The 23,959-nt window shown below is 37.4% G+C and overlaps 1 protein-coding gene across 1 annotated transcript in view; it reads left to right on the forward strand.

Moving 5' to 3' along the window:
- Window positions 1–1,100: 1,100 nt before the first annotated feature.
- LOC131930941 (multiple epidermal growth factor-like domains protein 10) overlaps window positions 1,101–23,959 on the forward strand; it is a gene marked incomplete at its 5' end in the record, with an annotated part of 23,300 nt that continues 441 nt past the window's right edge. Inside the window, 10 exon segments of the mRNA XM_059287606.1 lie at window positions 1,101–1,235; window positions 3,090–3,224; window positions 6,316–6,450; window positions 7,216–7,350; window positions 8,755–8,889; window positions 9,792–9,923; window positions 10,346–10,480; window positions 13,516–13,641; window positions 14,018–14,044; window positions 20,593–20,784. Of these exon segments, the coding sequence (XP_059143589.1) occupies window positions 1,101–1,235; window positions 3,090–3,224; window positions 6,316–6,450; window positions 7,216–7,350; window positions 8,755–8,889; window positions 9,792–9,923; window positions 10,346–10,480; window positions 13,516–13,641; window positions 14,018–14,044; window positions 20,593–20,784 (1,287 nt within the window).

Raw genomic sequence — 23,959 nt, forward strand, 5'->3', positions numbered from 1 at the left:
TGTGTTTAGTGTGGGTGTAGTGTTGTGTGTTTGTTGTGTAGTGTTGGGTGTAGTGTGTTGTGTAGTGTGTTTAGTGTGGGTGTAGTGTTGTGTGTTTAGTGTGGGTGTAGTGTTGTGTGTTTAGTGTGGGTGTAGTGTTGTGTGTTTAGTGTGGGTGTAGTGTTGTGTGTTTAGTGTGGGTGTAGTGTTGTGTGTTTAGTGTGGGTGTAGTGTGTTAGTGTGGGTTGTAGTGTTGTGTGTTTAGTGTGGGTGTAGTGTTGTGTGTATGGTGTGGGTGTAGTGTTGTGTGTTTAGTGTGGGTGTAGTGTTGTGTTTAGTGTGGGTGTAGTGTTGTGTGTTTGTGTGGGTGTAGTGTTGTGTGTATGTGTGGGTGTAGTGGTGTGTGTTTAGTATGGGTGTAGTGTTGTGTGTATAGTGTGGGTGTAGTGTTGTGTGTATGGTGTTGGTGTAATGTTGGGTGTTTAGTGTGTCTGTCAGTCATCGGTATAGCAACTTTGTCTTCAACAAAGCTGGAAATTGTTATTTTCCTCTCGTAAAAACGTTATTCAAAATTAAGTGTTATATATACAGAAGACATAACAATAATTTTAACAGTATACATATTAACCTACTTCAAAAATAAATAGTCTTTTCAAAAAGATAAAAATGCAGCCTCTTTTTTAAGAATCAGTGAATAAAATTTTGACAAACTAGTGGCTTCCTTAGCTTAGTTATGTTTTGTTAGATAAAAAAATATTTTGCCTCATTTCGCGTACTAAATTAAAAAAATTGTGTACGAATGGAATGTGGTTCAGATTATTCTTGGGGTTTGGTTTGGGGTCGTACCCCTATTTCTAATAGCTTCCTGATCATTCGTTTTAACATGTCTTTTAAGTAAAATTTCAAAAATATTTTCACAAGATATACCAAGGTGGTTGTGTCGCACTTTGTATGTTTTTTGGTGTGTAAGGTGTGAATGTCCACTTTCTGTTTCAAAGTATTTCCAATGTGTGTTACAGATCTGTTTGAAAGTATTTCCAATGTGTGTTACAGATCTGTTTGAAAGTATTTCCAATGTGTGTTACAGATCTGTTTCAAAGTATTTCCAATGTGTGTTACAGATTGTATAGATGGATATTATGGCGAGAGGTGCACTGCACCTTGTCCATCCAACTGTCAAAACTCCAGATGTCAGATCTACACTGGACAGTGCTACTCATGCACTGCTGGCTACTATGGAGAATTTTGTAATCAAAGTAAGCTTCACAACTATGTTACTGTGTCATTACCTTTATGGCAGTTGTTAGTCACGTACTATAAATAGCATACTGTTAATAAATCACTATACTTATTGAACATAAAGTATACATTTTTGTAAGTTTTTAATTACTTTGCAATGTATGTTTTTTGTTATTTAGACACAATGTCTGTCTGTTTTTTTGTTTGTGGGTTGTGGCAAATTTTATTACTTAATTTTAACCCACTTCTAGTGTAATGATTTTGTTCAATTTACAATGGTCATGTTTGAAATCAAATATGTTTAGTCTTATGTGGTGTTGTTATAAATTTAATTTAGAATGAATGACTATAAACGAGGTTAAAAAAAAAAAATTACCAGCCCCCCCCCCCCCCCCCCAAACAAAATGGAATTTATATAGAAAATAAATACCTTTAAAAATGTCTGCCTCCCCCCCATCACCCTAAAATTTTAAACACTCCCCGGAGAAAAAGTCTGGAAGAAACACTCCATTTATCTCAAATGACTATGCAAGAATAAATACTTTTTAATCTAATTATCAATTAGGTTACTCATGAAAATTAAAATGACTAAAGATTTTATGAAAGAAAGCTAGTTTGTTTTATCTTCTTATGGCCAGATTATTTAATAACATATTATCATATTATTATAATATAGGCCTATATATATATATATATATATATATATATATATATATATATATATATATATATATATATATATAGCTATGTAGACACACACCTATATAAAATTATGTATATATAAAAATTCATATATATTGGCCCCTATATATATATATATATATATATATATATATATATATATACTATATATATATATATATATATATATATATATATATATATATATAATTAAAAACTTATCCTTAATACATAAGAAACAAATTCAACCAAACCTTACCCAAACATCAGCAATTTAACCTGTAAGTCATTAATTTCACTAACCCTAACCCTATCCTGCAAGTCATTCATTTCACAAACCCTAACCCATCAAAAATAATTAAACATTCTCTAACCCATATCTGACATATTTAACTAACCCTAACCCATCAAAAATATTTAAACTTTCTCTAACCAATATGTGGCATATTTAACTAACCTTAAATCATAAGTAATGTTTGATTTACCTTACTGATTCATTTGTAACATGGACCTAACCCTAACCTCAGGATTACTGACTAAAACACTAATTAGATTTTAAAATGATACATAAATGTACTATTATTACAAGCTCCTTATCCCAATTTCTATAACTAACCATATAACTAACTATGTAACTAACTTATAACTAACCATGTAACTAACTATATAACTAGCCATATAACTTATTATTTAACAGCCGACCATAATCAATTTTTTTATAGTTAAAAAAAATTTTTTTGTAAAAAGAATACTGTAGCTCTGGTTGGATTATCTTTATTTTAAAGACACCTTCCCACGCTCTTGTATATTCCTTTTTCCCTTTGTTTTTAAACCATTATGAAAGCCGAGTCCTCTTTCTTCTACAATCTAACATACGTTGTTGCAAGCAAAATTCTTTTGAATAGAGGCCGCTAAATATTAGATGACTTTTGCTTCTTTATAGCGTTGGTTGGGGCCCATAATCCATTAGATTTTACAATGTAAAATGTACTTTTTTTCTATTGGTAGAACTACTATTGTGTACTATCCTGTATTCTACAAATAATCAAAAAGAATTTAATAACATTTATTTTTGTTTTTTGTGTGTTTACTTATTTTTGTTTTGGAGTCATCCCCTACCCTCCGTCCATGCATCTTTATTTTTATGTGTAGCTCATTGATCATGCAAAAAATTGTTTTGTTTTGAACAGCTTGCCAGACTGGCTATTTTGGTGAAAATTGTTTCCGGGCTTGTCCGAGTGGTTGCCAGAACTTGTCATGTGACGCTGTTAGTGGCCAGTGTTCCAGCTGTAAACCTGGCTATCGTGGCCATTTTTGTGATAGCTGTAAGTTCTTCCAGGTCATTCAAATGCATAACCTTAACACTAAGCTAACCCTAATTTGAACTAAAATCTTGGATTCATCACCAACACCCATCTTGAATGCTAATCATGTGGCCACTATAACAACATTTTTTCCACAAATTATTGATGGTGATTTTTTATTTTTAATATTACTATAAGAAAAATTTGCACATGGTTGCAATTACCAATTTAGTTTTATTAGTCGCCAACAATTTGCAAGATTTAAATTTTTTTTATTAAGTTTAGTTCACATGAATATGTGTTTTTGTCTATAGTGCGTATTGCAGACATGCCTACCGTCCCGCCAAAATCGGAACCGTCCCGATTTTTCACCTAAAAAAGTTATTTGTTCCGTCATTCCGATTTCGACTAAGTTTGTTCCTATTTTTTGAAAAAAAAATTAACAAAGAATGGTAATAAAGTGAATTGAAAAAGAGGCAGGAAAAGGCGATTATCTCCCTTTGGCATACGTTTCTGTTTCCTAGTTGACTTAAATATTTACAAGTATCATCTAATATTAGATCTAGCTAGTATATCTACTACTACTAGGTCTAGCATTGTAACTAGATCTACTAGTGGATACTGAAATAGTGAACACTGATCTATCTTTAAGTTGTAACTTAACTAGTAACTACTATCATGAAGAACTTAGTAAAAAGTAACTAGGACTTTTACTAGGTAGATCAAGGGTATTTGCTCTTAACTTATATATTACATATGATAAAGCCTTCAGCATTTGTTATTCATATTAGTATAGCCTAGAACATAGCAAGGCATAAATAATCAAATCAATAATGTTATGTCAAAGCTATGGTTTTTATTGGGGGGGGGGGGGGGGTCTCAGGTTACTGGTTAACTTTTTAAAAAAAATGTAAGCTGACATTAATAAGCAGTATTTAAATGTAGCCTAGAGACAGTAGCGTACGCAGGGGGAGCGGCTGCTCCCCCTCTGGCCATTTTCAGCAAAGTGGCGCCTTTTTGGAAACTTTTTAAACTCAAAGTTTTAAACTATGATATTTGTTAAAAAAATATTTTTGGTCGGCACATCTATGTAAATCACAAGATTTCTTTTCATGCAGTAATTAAGCATTATTGTACTAGTCTAGTAGTTTACTACACATATTAACAGCTGCATCAGTTTGCCATTCTAAAAATAACCATTACGATGCATTGCAATGTTTATAAAACCTCTATGGATAGTACCACTTGGCAAGAGGGGTGTTAAGTTTAAGGCAACTGTATAATGTATTTGCTTACGAATAATTGCATTAGAAAATGTTATACATAAAACTTCACACATAGTTACTTTATATATACAATTTGAATCGTGTGATTAATTTTTGAAAATTACAATACAGAAACAAATACAACGGATGTGGCACCTCTATTTAAATTTACTTATGGGCAAGCTGCGTAGCGGTGGGGAAATTTTGACACGTTCAACAACATCATCACAATGAAGTAGTAGTATTCTTACAGTTTGGGCGATAGTGATACGATTACAAATTATATGAAACAGTTACAACCCCCCTCCCCCATGGACCCCTCTGTAAAAAAAAAATATAGGCATAATACCACTGCTACTTATTTAAATCTATTTCTGAACCAGTATACATGTGTAATATATATGTATGTTTAGAACAGTCATCTAAAAACTGACGCTATGTGCACTCTTGGTTATCTCTCCTCCCCCCCCCCCCCCCCCCCCCCCCCCACACCTCACCACCACAATTGTGTAGAGCGACATTAATGTCACACCTAGGTATACACTGGGTTGGATAATTGACCTAAAGTGACCGGACAGTAAAAAGGTGTGTGAGCAATACAGAGATCTAACCCATACCTATTACTATGTTAAAAAATGATCTTTAAGGAACACAAAGAAGCAGTAGTTAATTTTAAAAAAATATATGATCTCAACTAAAAGACCAAAGTATAGTTAAATGTAGGCTATTTTTCCGAATGTTTTTATTATTTCGAAAAGCGTGTTTTTTATACCAACTCTGATTTTAAAAACTTTCATTATGCTGTAATACTTTAGCATTTATGATGACGATATATTTAATTCTGATTATAGACAAAAACACTTTGTAGAACACGAATAGTGTTAAAAAATTTCAGTATATTCTTCAGTAAATATTTATTTGTTTTAACATTTATAATTAAATGTTTAGATATATACATATTTATATTAAGAGAGTGATTATTTCCCCTATTTTACTTGTCTTAAATAATGTCCCAGGAATTATAATGTAAGAAATTTTTTTACAAGAATTACAAAACAGATTGTGTTACGTTCATTGTTTTTTGTTGTAGTGTATGTATATTTTTTTTTGTTTAGATTGATACATCTTTTGTTTTGTCGGCCTACATTGTGTGTTTTTTCTCATTTCTTCAGAGTGCTACTTTCAATTTATTTTACATCATAGCGAAGTAATGACAAACAGCTAGTAATTATATATATATATATATATATATATATAATACACGTATATAGAACGTGTTAAAAATTTCGGCGCCTTTTTTTTGTTCTTTTCGCTCCCCACAATGAAAACCTGGATACGCCTCTGCCTAGAGACTAGTTATATATGACTAAAAGCCTACTTATGTCATTAGAGTAATTTTTAATTAATTATTTTGATTTTTGATTTAGTAAAATAGCGTCCGTGCGTATGTTCCTCTTTTTCGCTACAAATTCCTCTTTTTAGGCATGACTTTTGGCTGAAAGGGGTAGGCATGTCTGGTATTGATTGATTTGTAGAATATCCACATTTGATTTTTATGAAGGTTATGAAGTAACATTTTTCTCCGCGAGGGGGGACACTTGAAATTTTCGGGGGTGGGGGGCAGACTGCAGTTTTTTTTTTTAAATTTTCCTTACATTCATCTTATCCATAAAATTGTTTTTTACCTGCACATTTTGCTATTTTAATTTAATTAATTATAAAACTTGTACTGTTTTTAAACGAATGTTTGTGTTCGTCCATAACCTAACCCTTATTCTTAACAGTCCATGCATTTTTATTTTTATGTGTAGTTCATTGATCATGCAAAAATGTTTTGTTTTGAACAGCTTGCCAGACTGGCTATTTTGGTGAAAATTGTTTCCGGGCTTGTCCGAGTGGTTGCCAGAACTTGTCATGTGACGCTGTTAGTGGCCAGTGTTCCAGCTGTAAACCTGGCTATCGTGGCCATTTTTGTGATAGCTGTAAGTTCTTCCAGGTCATTCAAATGCATAACCTTAACCTTAACACTAAGCTAACCCTAATTCGACCTAAAATCTTGGATTCCTCACCAACACCCATTTTGAACGCTAATCATGTGGCCACTATAACAACATTTTTTCCACAAATTATTGACAGTGATTTTTTATATATAATCTTAACCTTAACACTAAGCTAACCCTAATTCGACCTAAAATCTTGGATTCCTCACCAACACCCATCTTGAACGCTAAACATGTGCCCACTATAACAACATTTTTTCCACAAATTATTGATGGTGATTTTTTATTTTTAATATTACTATAAGAAAAATTTGCACATGGTTGCAATTACCAATTTAGTTTAATTAGTAGCCAATAATTTGCAAGATTTAGAGTTTTTTTTATTAAGTTTAGTTTACATGAATATGTGTTTTTGTCTATAGTGCGTATCGATTTGTAGAATATCCACATTTGATTTTTATGAAGGTTATGAAGTAACATTTTTCTCCGCGAGGGGGGACACTTGAAATTTTTGGGGGCGGAGGCAGACTGCATTTTTTTAAAAATTTCCCTTACATTTATCGTATCCATAAAATTGTTTTATACCTGCACATTCTGCTATTTTAATTTAATTAATTATAAAACTTGTACTGTTTTTAAACAAATGTTTGTGTGCGTCCATAATCTAACCCTTATTCTTAACAGTCCATGCATCTTTATTTTTATGTGTAGCTCATTGATCATGCAAAAATGTTTTGTTTTGAACAGCTTGCCAGACTGGCTATTTTGGTGAAAATTGTTTCCGGGCTTGTCCGAGTGGTTGCCAGAACTTGTCATGTGACGCTGTTAGTGGCCAGTGTTCCAGCTGTAAACCTGGCTATCGTGGCCATTTTTGTGATAGCTGTAAGTTCTTCCAGGTCATTCAAATGCATAACCTTAACACTAAGCTAACCCTAATTTGAACTAAAATCTTGGATTCATCACCAACACCCATCTTGAATGCTAATCATGTGGCCACTATAACAACATTTTTTCCACAAATTATTGATGGTGATTTTTTATTTTTAATATTACTATAAGAAAAATTTGCACATGGTTGCAATTACCAATTTAGTTTTATTAGTCGCCAACAATTTGCAAGATTTAAATTTTTTTTATTAAGTTTAGTTCACATGAATATGTGTTTTTGTCTATAGTGCGTATTGCAGACATGCCTACCGTCCCGCCAAAATCGGAACCGTCCCGATTTTTCACCTAAAAAAGTAATTTGTTCCGTCATTCCGATTTCGACTAAGTTTGTTCCTATTTTTTGAAAAAAAAATTAATAAAGAAAGGTAATAAAGTGAATTGAAAAAGAGGCAGAAAAGGCGATTATCTCCCTTTGGCATACGTTTCTGTTTCCTAGTTGACTTAAATATTTACAAGTATCATCTAATATTAGATCTAGCTAGTATATCTACTACTACTAGGTCTAGAATTGTAACTAGATCTACTAGTAGATACTGAAATAGTGAACACTGATCTATCTTTAAGTTGTAACTTAACTAGTAACTACTATCATGAAGAACTTAGTAAAAAGTAACTAGGACTTTTACTAGGTAGATCAAGGGTATTTTCTCTTAACTTATATATTACATATGATAAAGCCTTCAGCATTTGTTATTCATATTAGTATAGCCTAGAACATAGCAAGGCATAAATAATCAAATCAATAATGTTATGTCAAAGCTATGATTTTTATTGGGGGGGGGGGGGGGTCTCAGGTTACTGGTTAACTTTTTAAAAAAAATGTAAGCTGACATTAATAAGCAGTATTTAAATGTAGCCTAGAGACTAGTTATATATGACTAGAAGCCTACTAATGTCATTAGAGTAATTTTTAATTAATTATTTTTATTTTTGATTTAGTAAAATAGCGTCCATGCGTATGTTCCTCTTTTTCGCTACAAATTCCTCTTTTTAGGCATGACTTTTGGCTGAAAGGGGTAGGCATGTCTGGTATTGATTGATTTGTAGAATATCCACATTTGATTTTTATGAAGGTTATGAAGTAACATTTTTCTCCGCGAGGGGGGTGGGGGGCAGACTGCAGTTTTTTTTTTAAATTTTCCTTACATTCATCTTATCCATAAAATTGTTTTATACCTGCACATTTTGCTATTTTAATTTAATTAATTATAAAACTTGTACTGTTTTTAAATGAATGTTTGTGTTCGTCCATAACCTAACCCTTATTCTTAACAGTCCATGCATTTTTATTTTTATGTGTAGCTCATTGATCATGCAAAAATGTTTTGTTTTGAACAGCTTGCCAGACTGGCTATTTTGGTGAAAATTGTTTCTGGGCTTGTCCGAGTGGTTGCCAGAACTTGTCATGTGACGCTGTTAGTGGCCAGTGTTCCAGCTGTAAACCTGGCTATCGTGGCCATTTTTGTGATAGCTGTAAGTTCTTCCAGGTCATTCAAATGCATAACCTTAACCTTAACACTAAGCTAACCCTAATTTGAACTAAAATCTTGGATTCATCACCAACACCCATCTTGAATGCTAATCATGTGGCCACTATAACAACATTTTTTCCACAAATTATTGACAGTGATTTTTTATATATAATCTTAACCTTAACACTAAGCTAACCCTAATTCGACCTAAAATCTTGGATTCCTCACCAACACCCATCTTGAATGCTAATCATGTGGCCACTATAACAACATTTTTTTCCACAAATTATTGATGGTGATTTTTTATTTTTAATATTACTATAAGAAAAATTTGCACATGGTTGCAATTACCAATTTAGTTTAATTAGTAGACAACAATTTTCAAGATTTAGAATTTTTTCATTAAGTTTAATTTACATGATTTTGTTTTTTTGTCTATGGTGCGTATAGATTTGTAGAATATCCACATTTGGTTTTTATGAAGCTAACATTTTTCTCCGGGAGGGGGGCACTTGAAATTTTCGGGGGTGGGGGGAGGGGGGCGGACACTGTTTAGAGTATATATTTTCTATTTAAATTCCATTTCGTTCTGTGGGTGATAGACCCTACCTGGAGGGACGCCCCCCCCCCCCACCCCAAGAGATGCTTAGAAGATACTCTGGTAAGCTGAGGTGTGATTTTTATTTTAGACGTGAATGATGAAGTTGCCTTTCTGACCTAGCGGGAAACCGATGCAGGTGAAGTAGAGTTCACCTGATTTTTGTGGTCTAAGCATATGAAAGGATAGTGTGGTCAGCTCCATGCTCAGTTGAAATCGATGTTTTTAAACACGTTTGTTTGTAAGTATTTATTGTACGCATGAGTATTAATTTGATCCTCCATTTACCTACCCTAACCATTTAGATTGTGAGGTAGGGAGATATGGAGAGAGTTGTCAGAACCAATGTCCTAGCTCTTGCAAAAATTCCAGCTGTTCTGCTATAACTGGGCACTGTAGCGAGTGTCTTGAAGGGTTTGAGGGAGAATTTTGTCAATGTGAGTTGAACTTTTTCTCATCAATTGGAATTTTTCTCATCAATTTTTTATTGTGTGTCAAATATTGTGTACGTTTTTCAAAATTATTTCTTTCTATTTTGTGTTGTGTTGTTTGTATTTCTTTTGATTAATGAAACTACAAGTTTTGGCCAAGGGGATGGCTTTACCCTGTTTATTTTTGTGCATTTAATTTCTTCTTAATAATTTGTTAAATGAATTTTAACTTTATTTTGTTTGTTTTGTTTTATAGAATGTTTAAGTAATAATGTCTTTATATCAGCATAAAATATTAAATGAACTGAGTTACAGTAAAGATTTTGTTTACAAATCGTTTATAAAATAAGTGTTTAAAAAATAAGTGTCTATAAACTATTTAGGAAATAGCAGAAAAAAACTAACAGTATTCTGTTGCCTACGTGCAGTTTGTGTTGTAGGATTATATGGGCCTATGTGTAAAGAAGCGTGTCCTGTCAACTGCAAAAAATCCATATGCAATGTGACTACAGGCGAATGTGCTAGCTGTAGCACTGGCTACCTAGGGCGGTTCTGTAACAACAGTAAGTACTGCACTTCTAAGTCTTTTTAACTGCAGGCCTTTTGCTACTGGTTATTTATTTTCAAACATTTTATTCTGTTAATTTTTCTTTTGTTTTAAATTATTTCCAAACAATAATTGTAAGTAATATTTTGTTTAAGTAATATGTTTGAGTAATATAGGGGAGGAGTGGGTGAAAAGTCACAGGGGCGAAAAGTCACAGCAAGTTTTTGCCTTGAAGATCATTCTTTTTCATTCCTTCATTGAGAAAATTATGGTTTTTAGTCGTTTACCCTACTTAGTTCACTTCCTGTTGTAACTCTCTGAACCGGAACTGAGTTCAGAACATCATGTACTTGTTTTCATTGACAAAGTGGGAAATTTGATCAACAGAATCCTGTAAGTATGCTTGCATCTTTCATTATTTTTGTGTTTTCATGCAATAATTGTGTTCTCAAGCCATAATAACGTCAGTCTGGATTGACTGTATTTACTTCTGAGAAATTGAATTTGAAAGTATGGATCTTTTTGCATGAAAATCCCATGCTGGGGTGTAATGTCACAGGCCATGGGTTGAAAAGTCATTGTATTTCCCTAGCATGTATACAGTGAATAAGATAATAATAGTCAAGTAGTAGTAGTAATAAATATATAATTTTACTCAGTAATAATAACCTTTATAGTCCAATCATTACATATGCAATCACTGAATTTTTTGTGTTTAGATTGTATCTTTGAGTTTAGTCTAAGGAGTTCAACTTGTTTTTTTCTTCACAGAATCATGCCAAGACAATACCAGCGCAAAACAACATGAGGAGCATCTACGAAACATGCCGTTGAGATGACAGTTGCAGCCCATTTTGAAGGAAAGTCGCTCCGTAAAGCTGCATCCGACTATGGGATTAATTATAAGACCCTCCAACTCTATGTAAAGCTGCACAAAACATACGGCAACATTGAGAAGGCAACTTACAGTACACAACTTACAGATGAGCAAGAACAAGTTTTGCTGGACTACATCATTGAAGCCTCTTCAATCTACTATGGCCTAACTCTGAGAGAATTACGCAAACTAGCCTACAAAGTTGCTGTTGCCAACAAAATTTCTTTGCCAGAATTCTGGTCCTCTGCTAAAACTGCAGGAGAGGATTGGCTGAAGGCATTCAGGCAACGTCACAAGGACAAGTTATCTCTGTGAAGTCCAGAGGCCACATCACTTAATCGCATACAGGCATTCAACAAAACAAACGTCAACTTGTTCTTCAATAATCTGGAGAAAGTGATGAGGAAACATCAATAGCAAAAAAATGTTTTTTGGGATCAAATACATTCAACCATTTAACTTTGAAAGTGTGTGAATTTCACTGGGGTAAAATATCACGATTCTAAATCACCAGTTTGCAAGTCTGTCATGGGCATACAGTGAACAGCTATTCCAAACAGCTCTGCATACAGTTATCTGAAATGTGGAACTAGTATCTGGTGCATTGGCATTGTTAAAGGTTCACAATTCTTGTCTCCAGATCTGAAATGTGGAACTAGTATCTGGTGCATTGGCATTGTTAAAGGTTCACAATTCTTGTCTCCAGATCTGAAATGTGGAACTAGTATCTGGTGCATTGGCATTGTTAAAGGTTCACAATTCTTGTCTCCAGATCCCCGTGCTGGCGCCAGGTCATTTAGCACCCTAGGCAAAACTTTGTACAACTCCCCCCCCCCCCCCAATCACATAATCATCTGAATCATCATATTCGATTAAGTGACTTAAATGATTCCGTTAAATCATGAAGAATAAAAGACCTAGTTAAGAAACTTAAAGAACGCAAATAGCCCTATTCTTTCAACGTAAATTTTATCCCAAGTTAGCCAATTACATAGCTAAACAAACAAAGATTTCTATAAAATAATTAAGGCCTGAAATAGTTTAATATAGAAATTTGTTATGGGAATAGATTCTAGAGTAGATAATCTAAATCTCGATCTTAGCGTCTACGTCTAGTTTTTCCGTAGATCTAGTCTAAATCTAGAATATTTAGATCTAGACTCCAAATACGCCTAGATAAAGTAAATTTTATAAGTTTAGGATGAGAAAATTGTATTGTATACATTTAATAGCGTACGTAGATCTAAATCAAATTTGAATGAAATTGTTCATTTCTTTATATTCTAAACTTGGAAGATGACATCATAATTTTCTGTGCTCTATCCTTAGTGTAAACATTCGGCATGTGACGTCATTGTTTCAAGCGTTCTTTTTCACAACTATAAACACTTTTCCTGTTGCATAATTAAAACTGTTTTTCTACATTCGAATATGCCTTTATTTTTTATTTTTCGTCTTTAAATAAAATTTTGTTTATACATTTAAACATCTACCATATTATTTTCAACAAAAGTCCGTATCAATTTCTCCATATATCGCTGAAGATTCTGATGTGATATCCTGCGAAAATATTTTGCGGACAGAGAGAGAGAGAGAGAAGTGCGCACACGGGCTTTTATATATTAGGATTGAAATCAAGAATGTTGACTGCTATTTGGCATTACGGGCTTATCTAATTGTTTTCTGCATCAATTGTGAGACACCAAAATAAAAAGGCAAAGTGACTGGTAAAAACCGCCCCAACCTTTCCAAATTAGTGTGGTGGGGGGTTTCCGACAACTCGAATAACTATATATAGGCCTAATTTGAAGATGGGGCGCAAAATAGATAGCTCGACCTGGGCACTGTAATAGATTGCCAAGCCTTTGTACATTACCCTCAGAATAGTTTATAAAATATAGTTATTAATACTTATTATTACTTTTTACTAATGGCGATTACACATTTTTGCGCCCCCCTATGGATAGCGCCCTAGGCGACCGCCTAGTTCGCCTTATAGGTAGCGCCGGCCCTGCCAGATTCTAAAAAGTGTAATATGTGACTTTTCAGTCCCCCTTTCCCTACTTAAAAGTAATATTAAAAGTAATATTTCAAACATTTTTAGGAATATTTTCTGTTTTATTTTGTGGTATATTCAATTATTTGCTTCATATCTCTAATTCAATCTTCCATAGCCTGCCCTAATCGGACGTATGGCGAGATGTGTCTGTGGAATTGTTCAAGTCAATGTCGACAGTGTAACGTATCCAATGGCTACTGTCAGGAATGTTACTCTGGGTTTTCTGGTTATTTCTGTGAAAGTAAGTTTTTCTTGCCTTCAAGTTTTAACTGTGTGCGCGAAAATAATTAGATCTATGTCTTGTTGTTTGTTTTTTTTAATTAAAAAAATGAAAATAAATAGTTTACTTTCTTCTTCTAACCGTAACCCATGAACACGAGTTTCTAATGCATAGCCCGCGTGTTTTTTAAAATATCCAGCACTTATAGAGTGACCCAGTTTGTGTGGCCCTGTTTGTGTGGCCCAGTTTGTGTGGCCCCGTTTACTAACCCTAACCGTCTAGAACAATATAGAATCTATATCTAAAGAAAATGTGGAAATGATTAACCTGTTTATATCCTCTTACGGTTGAGTAGAAATAGCGTTTTGATGGCTAATGTGGCAACTTTTGATTTCAGAACAGATCAACTCAGCTGCTAGTTTGGGTGAGGAATTTTTTTTTTGTTGTTGTTGGTGACATGCTTTTATTAACTTTATAATTGTTGAGGACATGTTTTTGTTAACTTTATAATTGTTGAGGACATGTTTTTGTTAACTTTATAATTGTTGAGGACATGTTTTTGTTAACTTTATAATTGTTGAGGACATGTTTTTGTTAACTTTATAATTGTTGAGGACATGTTTTTGTTAACTTTATAATTGTTGAGGACATGTTTTTGTTAACTTTATAATTGTTGAGGACATGTTTTTGTTAACTTTATAATTGTTGAGGACATGTTTTTGTTAACTTTATAATTGTTGAGGACATGTTTTTGTTAACTTTATAATTGTTGAGGACATGTTTTTGTTAACTTTATAATTGTTGAGGACATGTTTTTGTTAACTTTATAATTGTTGAGGACATGTTTTTGTTAACTTTATAATTGTTGAGGACATGTTTTTGTTAACTTTATAATTGTTGAGGACATGTTTTTGTTAACTTTATAATTGTTGAGGACATGTTTTTGTTAACTTTATAATTGTTGAGGACATGTTTTTGTTAACTTTATAATTGTTGAGGACATGTTTTTGTTAACTTTATAATTGTTGAGGACATGTTTTTGTTAACTTTATAATTGTTGAGGACATGTTTTTGTTAACTTTATAATTGTTGAGGACATGTTTTTGTTAACTTTATAATTGTTGAGGACATGTTTTTGTTAACTTTATAATTGTTGAGGACATGTTTTTGTTAACTTTATAATTGTTGAGGACATGTTTTTGTTAACTTTATAATTGTTGAGGACATGTTTTTGTTAACTTTATAATTGTTGAGGACATGTTTTTGTTAACTTTATAATTGTTGAGGACATGTTTTTGTTAACTTTATAATTGTTGAGGACATGTTTTTGTTAACTTTATAATTGTTGAGGACATGTTTTTGTTAACTTTATAATTATTGAGGACATGTTTTTGTTAACTTTATAATTGTCGAGGACATGTTTTTGTTAACTTTATAATTGTCGAGGACATGTTTTTGTTAACTTTATAATTGTCGAGGACATGTTTTTGTTAACTTTATAATTGTCGAGGACATGTTTTTGTTAACTTTATAATTGTTGAGGACATGTTTTTGTTAACTTTATAATTGTTGAGGACATGTTTTTGTTAACTTTATAATTGTTGAGGACATGTTTTTGTTAACTTTATAATTGTTGAGGACATGTTTTTGTTAACTTTATAATTGTCGATGACATAAAACAAGATGTCCCACTTCTCACCACAGCCGTTCATTAGTCACGTGATGTTGTCATTTGAATGGTTTTGTCGTTACAGTCAAGTATGTAGCATGTACTAAATCTATTTAAACATCGATCCATACATTGGTTTGACTTAATGACTTGATAGAACCTCTGGGTGTATATTACAAGATACCTTGCACCTGATTTTTTTCACAAAGAAAACATTTGAAAAACAGCACAGTTGAACATCTTTGATATTGTCCAGAGAGTGTTGAACGTCTTTGATATTGTTCAGAGAGTGTTGAATGTCTTTGATATTGTTCAGAGAGTGTTGAACGTCTTTGATATTGTCCAGAGAGTGTTGAACGTCTTTGATATTGTCCAGAGAGTGTTGAACGTCTTTGATATCGTTCAGAGAGTGTTGAATGTCTTTGATATTGTTCAGAGAGTGTTGAACGTCTTTGATATTGTTCAGAGAGTGTTGAATGTCTTTGATATTGTTCAGAGAGTGTTGAACGTCTTTGATATTGTCCAGAGAGTGTTGAAAGGAGAAAATTTGTGGCAGACAGTCATTGACTCTCCCCATCTGCATATGGATGAAGAAAGTGTGAACAAAAGCTGGACCCAATATGCCCCAACAAAATCAGAGCTGGCTTTACATGTGATCAAATGCTCCAACACATATTACAGTTTGAAAATTGCTGAAATTGACAGAAGTTAACAAAATTAGTTGCCAAAAACATAAAATTCCATCGGCCATGGGAAAACAAAAGGCTGGAATTGGTTGGGTTCTGGGATTTATAGACATAGAACGGAGTTTAGTCATGCGTCAATCTCACAGTGCCACAGGGACTACCTAAAGAACACAATGAAACCATTTTGTATTCACTGACTTGTGTAAATTACAACAGAAATGCTATTAATAATAAGTGTCCTGTTTTTTGTAGCAATGTTTTTTGTAGCGATGCTTTTTGTAGCGATGTTTTTTGTAGCGATGTTTGTGACGTCTCCTCTTCCATTAACGTCCCACATCTTGACTGTCCCACATCTCCTTGACTGTCCCACATCTCCTTGACTGTCACACATCTTGACTGTCCCACATCTTGACTGTCCCACATCTTGACTGTCCCACATCTTGACTGTCCCACATCTCCTTGACTGTCCCACATCTTGACTGTCCCACATCTCCTTGACTGTCCCACATCTTGACTGTCACACATCTTGACTGTCCCACATCTTGACTGTCCCACATCTTGACTGTCCCACATCTCCTTGACTGTCCCACATCTCCTTGACTGTCCCACATCTCCTTGACTGTCCCACATCTCCTTGACTGTCCCACATCTCCTTGACTGTCCCACATCTCCTTGACTGTCCCACATCTTGACTGTCCCACATCTTGACTGTCCCACATCTCCTTGACTGTCCCACATCTTGACTGTCCCACATCTTGACTGTCCCACATCTTGACTGTCCCACATCTCCTTGACTGTCCCACATCTTGACTGTCCCACATCTCCTTGACTGTCCCACATCTTGACTGTCCCACATCTTGACTGTCGCACATCTCCTTGACTGTCCCACATCTTGACTGTCCCACATCTTGACTGTCCCACATCTTGACTGTCCCACATCTCCTTGACTGTCCCACATCTTGACTGTCCCACATCTCCTTGACTGTCCCACATCTCCTTGACTGTCCCACATCTTGACTGTCCCACATCTTGACTGTCCCACATCTCCTTGACTGTCCCACATCTTGACTGTCCCACATCTTGACTGTCCCACATCTCCTTGACAGTCCCACATCTTGACTGTCCCACATCTCCTTGACTGTCCCACATCTCCTTGACTGTCCCACATCTTGACTGTCCCACATCTCCTTGACTGTCCCACATCTCCTTGACTGTCCCACATCTTGACTGTCCCACATCTCCTTGACTGTCCCACATCTCCTTGACTGTCCCACATCTTGACTGTCCCACATCTTGACTGTCCCACATCTCCTTGACAGTCCCACATCTTGACTGTCCCACATCTTGACTGTCCCACATCTTGACTGTCCCACATCTCCTTGACTGTCCCACATCTTGACTGTCCCACATCTCCTTGACTGTCCCACATCTCCTTGACTGTCCCACATCTTGACTGTCCCACATCTCCTTGACTGTCCCACATCTTGACTGTCCCACATCTTGACTGTCCCACATCTCCTTGACTGTCCCACATCTCCTTGACTGTCCCACATCTTGACTGTCCCACATCTTGACTGTCCCACATCTCCTTGACAGTCCCACATCTTGACTGTCCCACATCTTGACTGTCCCACATCTTGACTGTCCCACATCTCCTTGACTGTCCCACATCTTGACTGTCCCACATCTTGACTGTCCCACATCTCCTTGACTGTCCCACATCTTGACTGTCCCACATCTTGACTGTCCCACATCTCCTTGACTGTCCCACATCTTGACTGTCCCACATCTTGACTGTCCCACATCTTGACTGTCCCACATCTCCTTGACTGTCCCACATCTTGACTGTCCCACATCTTGACTGTCCCACATCTCCTTGACTGTCCCACATCTTGACTGTCCCACATCTCCTTGACTGTCCCACATCTCCTTGACTGTCCCACATCTCCTTGACTGTCCCACATCTCCTTGACTGTCCCACATCTTGACTGTCCCACATCTCCTTGACTGTCCCACATCTTGACTGTCGCACATCTCCTTGACTGTCCCACATCTTGACTGTCCCACATCTTGACTGTCCCACATCTCCTTGACTGTCCCACATCTTGACTGTCCCACATCTTGACTGTCCCACATCTTGACTGTCCCACATCTTGACTGTCCCACATCTCCTTGACTGTCCCACATCTCCTTGACTGTCCCACATCTTGACTGTCCCACATCTCCTTGACTGTCCCACATCTTGACTGTCCCACATCTTGACTGTCCCACATCTCCTTGACTGTCCCACATCTTGACTGTCCCACATCTCCTTGACTGTCCCACATCTTGACTGTCCCACATCTCCTTGACTGTCCCACATCTCCTTGACTGTCCCACATCTTGACTGTCCCACATCTCCTTGACTGTCCCACATCTCCTTGACTGTCCCACATCTTGACTGTCCCACATCTCCTTGACTGTCCCACATCTCCTTGACTGTCACACATCTTGACTGTCCCACATCTCCTTGACTGTCCCACATCTTGACTGTCCCACATCTTGACTGTCCCACATCTTGACTGTCCCACATCTTGACTGTCCCACATCTCCTTGACTGTCCCACATCTTGACTGTCCCACATCTCCTTGACTGTCCCACATCTCCTTGACTGTCACACATCTTGACTGTCCCACATCTCCTTGACTGTCCCACATCTTGACTGTCCCACATCTTGACTGTCCCACATCTCCTTGACAGTCCCACATCTTGACTGTCCCACATCTCCTTGACTGTCCCACATCTCCTTGACTGTCCCACATCTTGACTGTCCCACATCTCCTTGACTGTCCCACATCTCCTTGACTGTCCCACATCTTGACTGTCCCACATCTCCTTGACTGTCCCACATCTCCTTGACTGTCCCACATCTTGACTGTCCCACATCTTGACTGTCCCACATCTCCTTGACAGTCCCACATCTTGACTGTCCCACATCTTGACTGTCCCACATCTTGACTGTCACACATCTTGACTGTCCCACATCTTGACTGTCCCACATCTTGACTGTCCCACATCTTGACTGTCCCACATCTCCTTGACAGTCCCACATCTTGACTGTCCCACATCTTGACTGTCCCACATCTCCTTGACTGTCCCACATCTTGACTGTCCCACATCTTGACTGTCCCACATCTTGACTGTCCCACATCTCCTTGACAGTCCCACATCTTGACTGTCCCACATCTCCTTGACTGTCCCACATCTTGACTGTCCCACATCTTGACTGTCCCACATCTCCTTGACTGTCCCACATCTTGACTGTCCCACATCTTGACTGTCCCACATCTCCTTGACTGTCCCACATCTTGACTGTCCCACATCTTGACTGTCCCACATCTTGACTGTCCCACATCTCCTTGACTGTCCCACATCTTGACTGTCCCACATCTCCTTGACTGTCCCACATCTTGACTGTCCCACATCTTGACTGTCCCACATCTCCTTGACTGTCCCACATCTTGACTGTCCCACATCTCCTTGACTGTCCCACATCTCCTTGACTGTCCCACATCTCCTTGACTGTCCCACATCTCCTTGACTGTCCCACATCTTGACTGTCCCACATCTTGACTGTCCCACATCTCCTTGACTGTCCCACATCTTGACTGTCCCACATCTTGACTGTCCCACATCTCCTTGACTGTCCCACATCTTGACTGTCGCACATCTCCTTGACTGTCCCACATCTTGACTGTCCCACATCTCCTTGACTGTCCCACATCTCCTTGACTGTCCCACATCTTGACTGTCCCACATCTTGACTGTCCCACATCTTGACTGTCCCACATCTTGACTGTCCCACATCTCCTTGACTGTCCCACATCTTGACTGTCCCACATCTTGACTGTCCCACATCTCCTTGACTGTCCCACATCTTGACTGTCGCACATCTCCTTGACTGTCCCACATCTTGACTGTCCCACATCTCCTTGACTGTCCCACATCTCCTTGACTGTCCCACATCTTGACTGTCCCACATCTTGACTGTCCCACATCTTGACTGTCCCACATCTTGACTGTCCCACATCTCCTTGACTGTCCCACATCTCCTTGACTGTCCCACATCTTGACTGTCCCACATCTCCTTGACTGTCCCACATCTTGACTGTCCCACATCTTGACTGTCCCACATCTCCTTGACTGTCCCACATCTTGACTGTCCCACATCTCCTTGACTGTCCCACATCTTGACTGTCCCACATCTCCTTGACTGTCCCACATCTCCTTGACTGTCCCACATCTTGACTGTCCCACATCTCCTTGACTGTCCCACATCTTGACTGTCCCACATCTCCTTGACTGTCCCACATCTCCTTGACTGTCCCACATCTTGACTGTCCCACATCTCCTTGACTGTCCCACATCTCACCAAATTGCTGACTAAAATTTTATGTCGATATTTTCTATCCAGATTGTTAACGACTGTCAAACCTTCAACGATTATATATTTAAGTCATTGTTTAAGCTATTTTAGATGGAGAAAAATGTCTTGAGTTGTTAAATCGTTGTCCCACTACTCAGCTGTATGTTACACACGTCCATAGTCCCGCTCATTTCGATTTGATTTCTATTTAGGTTTGGCGAAAGAGGATTTCATCTTTGCCGGTAACATCTTTATCTACACCACCATGGTTTTTATCATGACAACGATCCTCCTCTTTTTCCTGCTACTTAGAAGATCCAGAAAGTGGACACCAGTGTCCCACCGTGACGTCACAGTAGAGACCACGAAAATCACGCGCCACAGCGATCAGGAAAAATTAAAAGGTAACCCTAACCCTAACCCTAACCCTAACCCAAACCCTAACCCTAACCCTAACCCACGGCAATCAGGGAAAAATATATAGTAACCCTAACCCACGGCAATCAGGGAAAAATATATAGTAACCCTAACCCACGGCAATCAGGGAAAAATATATATAGTAACCCTAACCCACGGCAATCAGGGAAAAATATATAGTAACCCTAACTCACGGCAATCAGGGAAAAATATATAGTAACCCTAACCCACGGCAATCAGGGAAAAATATATAGTAACCCTAACCCACGGCAATCAGGGAAAAATATATAGTAACCCTAACCCACGGCAATCAGGGAAAAATATATAGTAACCCTAACCCACGGCAATCAGGGAAAAATATATAGTAACCCTAACCCACGGCAATCAGGGAAAAATATATAGTAACCCTAACCCACGGCAATCAGGGAAATATAAAAGGTAACCCTAACCCACGGCAATCAGGGAAAAATATATAGTAACCCTAACCCACGACAAACAGGGAAAAATATATAGTAACCCTAACCCACGGCAATCAGGGAAATATAAAAGGTAACCCTAACTCACGGCAATCAGGGAAATATAAAAGGTAACCCTAACCCACGGCAATCAGGGAAAAATATATAGTAACCCTAACCCACGGCAATCAGGGAAATATAAAAGGTAACCCTAACCCACGGCAATCAGGGAAATATAAAAGGTAACCCTAACCCACGGCAATCAGGGAAAAATATATAGTAACCCTAACCCACGGCAATCAGGGAAAAATATATAGTAACCCTAACCCACGGCAATCAGGGAAATATAAAAGGTAACCCTAACTCACGGCAATCAGGGAAATATAAAAGGTAACCCTAACCCACGGCAATCAGGGAAAAATATATAGTAACCCTAACCCACGGCAATCAGGGAAATATAAAAGGTAACCCTAACCCACGGCAATCAGGGAAATATAAAAGGTAACCCTAACCCACGGCAATCAGGGAAAAATATATAGTAACCCTAACCCACGGCAATCAGGGAAATATATATAGTAACCCTAACTCACGGCAATCAGGGAAATATAAAAGGTAACCCTAACCCACGGCAATCAGGGAAAAATATATAGTAACCCTAACCCACGGCAATCAGGGAAATATATATAGTAACCCTAACCCACGGCAATCAGGGAAAAATATATAGTAACCCTAACCCACGGCAATCAGGGAAATATAAAAGGTAACCCTAACCCACGGCAATCAGGGAAAAATATATAGTAACCCTAACCCACGGCAATCAGGGAAATATAAAAGGTAACCCTAACCCACGGCAATCAGGGAAAAATATATAGTAACCCTAACCCACGGCAATCAGGGAAATATAAAAGGTAACCCTAACTCACGGCAATCAGGGAAATATAAAAGGTAACCCTAACCCACGGCAATCAGGGAAAAATATATAGTAACCCTAACCCACGGCAATCAGGGAAATATATATAGTAACCCTAACCCACGGTAATCAGGGAAAAATATATAGTAACCCTAACCCACGGCAATCAGGGAAATATAAAAGGTAACCCTAACCCACGGCAATCAGGGAAAAATATATAGTAACCCTAACCCACGGCAATCAGGGAAATATAAAAGGTAACCCTAACTCACGGCAATCAGGGAAATATAAAAGGTAACCCTAACCCACGGCAATCAGGGAAAAATATATAGTAACCCTAACCCACGGCAATCAGGGAAATATAAAAGGTAACCCTAACTCACGGCAATCAGGGAAATATAAAAGGTAACCCTAACCCACGGCAATCAGGGAAATATAAAAGGTAACCCTAACTCACGGCAATCAGGGAAAAATATATAGTAACCCTAACCCACGGCAATCAGGGAAAAATATATAGTAACCCTAACCCACGGCAATCAGGGAAAAATATATAGTAACCCTAACCCACGGCAATCAGGGAAAAATATATAGTAACCCTAACCCACGGCAATCAGGGAAAAATATATAGTAACCCTAACTCACGGCAATCGGGGAAAAATATATAGTAACCCTAACCCACGGCAATCAGGGAAAAATATATAGTAACCCTAACCCATGGCAATCAGGGAAAAATATATAGTAACCCTAACCCACGGCAATCAGGGAAAAATATATAGTAACCCTAACTCACGGCAATCAGGGAAAAATATATAGTAACCCTAACCCACGGCAATCAGGGAAAAATATATAGTAACCCTAACCCACGGCAATCAGGGAAAAATATATAGTAACCCTAACCCACGGCAATCAGGGAAAAATATATAGTAACCCTAACCCACGGCAATCAGGGAAAAATATATAGTAACCCTAACCCACGGCAATCAGGGAAAAATATATAGTAACCCTAACCCACGGCAATCAGGGAAAAATATATAGTAACCCTAACCCACGGCAATCAGGGAAAAATATAGGGTAACCCTAACCCACGGCAATCAGGGAAAAATATATAGTAACCCTAACTCACGGCAATCAGGGAAATATAAAAGGTAACCCTAACCCACGGCAATCAGGGAAAAATATATAGTAACCCTAACCCACGGCAATCAGGGAAAAATATATAGTAACCCTAACCCACGGCAATCAGGGAAAAATATATAGTAACCCTAACCCACGGCAATCAGGGAAAAATATAGGGTAACCCTAACCCACGGCAATCAGGGAAAAATATATAGTAACCCTAACTCACGGCAATCAGGGAAAAATAAAAGGTAACCCTAACTCACGGCAATCAGGGAAAAATAAAAGGTAACCCTAACCCACGGAATCGGGGAAAAATAAAAGGTAACCCTAACCCACGGCAATCAGGGAAAAATATATAGTAACCCTAACCCACGGCAATCAGGGAAAAATATATAGTAACCCTAACCCACGGCAATCAGGGAAAAATATATAGTAACCCTAACTCACGGAATCGGGGAAAAATAAAAGGTAACCCTAACCCACGGCAATCAGGGAAAAATATATAGTAACCCTAACCCACGGCAATCAGGGAAAAATATATAGTAACCTTAACCCACGGCAATCAGGGAAAAATATATAGTAACCCTAACCCATGGCAATCAGGGGAAAATATATAGTAACCCTAACTCACGGAAATCAGAAAAAAATAAAAGGTAACCCTAACCCATGGCAATCAGG

Source organism: Physella acuta, unplaced genomic scaffold (genome assembly GCF_028476545.2).
Source record: "Physella acuta isolate Inbredline_101_S28 unplaced genomic scaffold, ASM2847654v3 ptg001868l, whole genome shotgun sequence".
NCBI lineage: Eukaryota > Metazoa > Mollusca > Gastropoda > Physidae > Physella > Physella acuta.